Here is a 4,201-nt window from a genome sequence, read left to right as displayed (position 1 = left end):
TCTAATAGCTGATTGAATCAACTTTAGCTAAAAGTGTCAAAAAGCCCTGCTGAAGTGCTTGATATACACAGATGATGAGGAACTGGGTTGAAATAACATGTTTCATCTGGTAATGGTAAAGCACCATTTTTTGTTGTTTTTTTCATGTCTGCCAGCACACTTAATGCCTAGTTTATTAGCCAGTTGTTTGTGTCTGCTATCATGTTCCATGTGGCTTATAACAACTATAAGTACTGCGTTTGAGAAGGGGTAAACAACTTGTCCTTTTACCTGCAAGGAACAGAATGTTTGTGTAAATGGCTCCATTCGGACCAAGTAAGATGCCACTATAATCGCAGATGAATAGTGGGTACAGTAGTGACACCGGGCCAACAGGTCTCCTGTAAATCAGACACAATCAGTTTCAAATGATGCCATCTGAAAATTACCATTACTCTATGAAAGAAGCTAAGGTTTTCAAAATAAAATAGACATGTGTTAGGACCTGTGTGCAAAAGATTATTTAGTAGGTCGGATGTAGGCACAAGTAGCTAGGTATGCTGTTATCTGGCCACATCTGTGCAGTCACCCACTTTACGTGCTGTTCAAGATACACATGAGTGCATGAGTCCAGAATGAACTACAACAGAAGAGGCCCTAATTACCATCCATTCGGTCCTTCAACATTCTTAGAGTAAAATAACTTAATTTTGTTTCATTCCCGAGGCACACCCCCAACAACAATTTGTCACATGACCACAGAAGGCTAGATGGGACCCCTGAAAATGATACACCACATGATCATAGATGGACTGGATATGGACTCCATATAATTACTTTGGTAGGACTGAGGATGATGCAAATGTCACAATGGAACTGCTCTGACATTAATGGAGACAGATCCCAGGTGCTTGCTTCCTTCCCTCACCCCCAAGCCTCTCCAGATATTAGTCTCTAATAAGTGGATCCTAAGCTTTCCAGACAACCCTCCTGTTAATTCAAAAAAAACCCCTGTTCCCTTAGGGCCAAATAGCTTCCCTCTCACTGGCTCCCCACACCAAAGCTTTAAGCCAGGCTTCCTACAATGAATTTGTGAAAGTAACTGGCCTCTGTAGCTGGGTGCCCCTACCATGTCACACTGACCTGGGAGAGGGAGAACCTAGGCATGCAGGACACATTGCTAAGGTAGGAAACAATAGGAGAGCATGGAATGAGGACCTCTTACAATCTTGAACTGCCTCCCCAGATGCCAGAGCTCTCCCTCCTGTCTGACCCTGTGCTTAAAAACAACAAGTCTTCATGTAACTTTATCATTTTCCAAAGGGTTCATTGGAATCTGGACATTCACGTTCTATAAGCCTCCTAAAACACTCACCCTCAGTCTTCTCCACCTCATTGTAGCGCTGGAGGAATTTCTGTTTCCTCTCTAAGGTCTGTGCTCCCATGGGCTTCGAAAGGTCTCGGAAGGTCCGGGGGTTAGTAAGGTTCAATGTCTGGAAGGTGAAGCAAATGTTGGACGCTGGCAGGTCTAGAATCTCCTGGAACCCCTTCCACCAGCCCCGGGTCAACAAACTCATGGACACAGGCTGCTTAAGGAGCTTCACCTACACAAGTGGCCAGACTCTACACCATCATTCCTAGGCTAGGGGCATGGTCTGAAGAGTAGCCCCTTGCCAGTATGGAAAGCCTCCTGTTTCAACCTAGGGCACTGCACCTGCTTTCCTGGCAAACTAGAAGCATGGAAGTGGCCCTGGGTTTGAAGCCTGCCTTGTGACATCACCCATTTACCAGCTGGTTCCTGGAGCAATGCCAGTGTCTGCTGAGTGGCTGCCTTTCTGGCCAGAAGTTCAATGTCACTAAGATCACCCTCCAAAGACAGAGAAAAGGAATCTTGGGAGCAAAGTAGTGGGAGGCAAGTAACTCTAGAAGCACAGTGTGTACAAACTGCCTCCCACATACACTGGCATGACTTGAATAAGGGTCCAGGAAGTTCAGCACAGAGGCAGCTGCATCATACCCAATCTGAGGGCAGAGAGGAGGTGGGGGTCATGGCCATGCCACTGGTCTGCATCTGGCTGTAGAGTAGAACTGCACCATAGGGGAGCAGGCTGTGCTTCTAAGGTACACATATATTAGTAGCTGCACTTCCATATCCTGCTTTACCGAGACTGAAAGCTTCCCCATGCTCCCAGCACACTAACACTAATGCAGGGCTGCTCTGTAAAAGCACAATTCTGACATTATCATCCACTAAAGAAGCTTTTAAAAAAGAACAGGAACAGCAGGTAAGAGCCAAGCACTCACCTGTGAATGGTAGTCAGCAAGGACCCAAGGGAACACTGGGTACTGCATGTAGTCATTGTAGCTCCGTCCAGCCAGAGTGTTCAGGTACATGAGGTAGTCAAAGTTACTGATCTCTCTCTTCTGCCATGGTAGAGAAACACAGATTGAAAACATTTAGCTCAGTGGTTCTCAACCTTTTAAGAGTCAGGGCACCCTGCTCTACTTTTCTGAATATGGTGGTACCCCCAACTGAGAACCACTGTTAGTGCTACCTCCAGTTACCCCAATGCTTCTAAACCAGGTGTTGCTGCCTCCAAATAAAAGTGCCCCACACACTTGCTGCACAGTCAGACACTAATAATTGTCCATGAGCTGGATTACAAGCCATCACAAATGGCAGCTGCTTTTAAACTATGGAAGCACTGACAAAATTGCAAGGAGCCCCTGCTCAACTGAGCTACAGTATTATAAATTGTGTAATTAATCAGTACCACTCATTATTCAAATCAGCAAAAATCAGAGCAGTCTGCTACGCCTGTACGATGGTCAGTGAACCCAAGCAAAAGGGTCTTCCTATAGATGCACCTTTGGAACTGGTCATTTGCACCTTGTCTGGAACCAGTCTTTCATGCTATATTTATATAATGGGGCACTGTAATGCTCTTGCTTGGTTTAAAGGAGAGCCACATGCAGGCTGTCATTTTTTTTTATCTGCATGATGTAGGATCCAGGAAAACAGCCTGAGGCAAGGTATTGGGACTCAGTCAAATGGGAACTAAACATGTGAGCCATCCCGTTTCAAACACTGGGCAGCACCAAAAGCTTTGGAGAAGGCAGAAGGACATCTGCAACAACGATATGCATAATCATTTGCACTCCCTCTGCCTTAAACGGCTTCTCCATCATCACACCCAATACCATATTTTCTAACATAACACATGCTCCCAACTAAGGCAAGCACCTTGTTTTCAGGAAGACAGCATGAGAAAAAATATTTTTCCAGAATTATGTCTGCATAGAACAGGAACAAAGCTCATTCCCTTTCTAAAAACCTAAAACCCTAGCTGCTACTAAAGACTGGTTTCTACAGGTGAATATAGGGTTTTGAAAAGAGCTAAAAATATTCTGAAAGGTTCTGAAATAACAGAAGAACATCCAGAAGTAGCTAGCAGACAGCAAAACTGCCCGAAGAAAAGGTTTGCTTGATTCATGGAACATGAAGAACATTAAAAAGAAGAGATGACCACTAATACCTTGTGGAGTGAAGAACAATGAGCTATTAAGTCAACTGGCTCCCTCAGCTACCTGAATAAAAATGCCACTCCTCCCTCCCCAACATGCTATGTCCCATACAGAAACTGTCTATGCCACTTGCAGCACATATGCTGCAGTCTGGCCATCCTTGCCTTGGAGAGTTAAACATAAATGTTTCTGCATTTACCTGCCACTTCTGGAGCATTGTCTTTTCCCCCCCAGAGATTTTCCTGCACAAAACAAAGATTTTATTGTAACCATGCAACTTCCGAACTATTAAAATAAATACAGTGATACTTTTTAATATTTAAATATTATTATATTTAATTATATAATTATATTTATTATTATATTTTAATAGTTTTTAATATTTAAAATATAACATGTTAATATGTAAGATGAATATTTCATTAATAACCCAGCACCCTCCCCAAAAAACCAAGAGAACTCCAGAGCCTACCAGAATATCAAGGTTGTAAACAAGCATTCTAGCATTAGTGACCACTACTGCTTAGTGCTGTTGTAGGGTGGGAGTGTCAGCACTCATTTCAATGGGAGCTGGTCTCCTGCATGAGAACTGGAGTGCTAGTAACAAATAGCAGTAAGATTGCTTTACTGTTTTCATTCCAAGCCCCCTGGGCTTTCTGAAACTTTTCAAGCCAACCTTCTCAGTAGCAAGGTATAT

General features: G+C 43.5%; 1 protein-coding gene across 1 annotated transcript in view; it reads right to left on the bottom strand.

Moving 5' to 3' along the window:
• WDFY4 (WDFY family member 4) overlaps nucleotides 1–4,201 on the bottom strand; it is a 376,632-nt gene that overhangs the window by 79,967 nt on the left and 292,464 nt on the right. The window contains exons 48-51 of the mRNA XM_019502557.1: nucleotides 3,704–3,746; nucleotides 2,284–2,403; nucleotides 1,355–1,472; nucleotides 271–380 (exon numbers count right to left, since the gene is read on the bottom strand). Of these exons, the coding sequence (XP_019358102.1) occupies nucleotides 271–380; nucleotides 1,355–1,472; nucleotides 2,284–2,403; nucleotides 3,704–3,746 (391 nt within the window). The remainder of the gene's footprint in view (nucleotides 1–270; nucleotides 381–1,354; nucleotides 1,473–2,283; nucleotides 2,404–3,703; nucleotides 3,747–4,201) is intronic.

This window comes from Gavialis gangeticus, unplaced genomic scaffold (assembly GCF_001723915.1).
Source record: "Gavialis gangeticus isolate Ggan-Ray unplaced genomic scaffold, GavGan_comp1, whole genome shotgun sequence".
Lineage (NCBI taxonomy): Eukaryota > Metazoa > Chordata > Crocodylia > Gavialidae > Gavialis > Gavialis gangeticus.
This window is presented reverse-complemented; position numbering and strand designations above follow the sequence as displayed.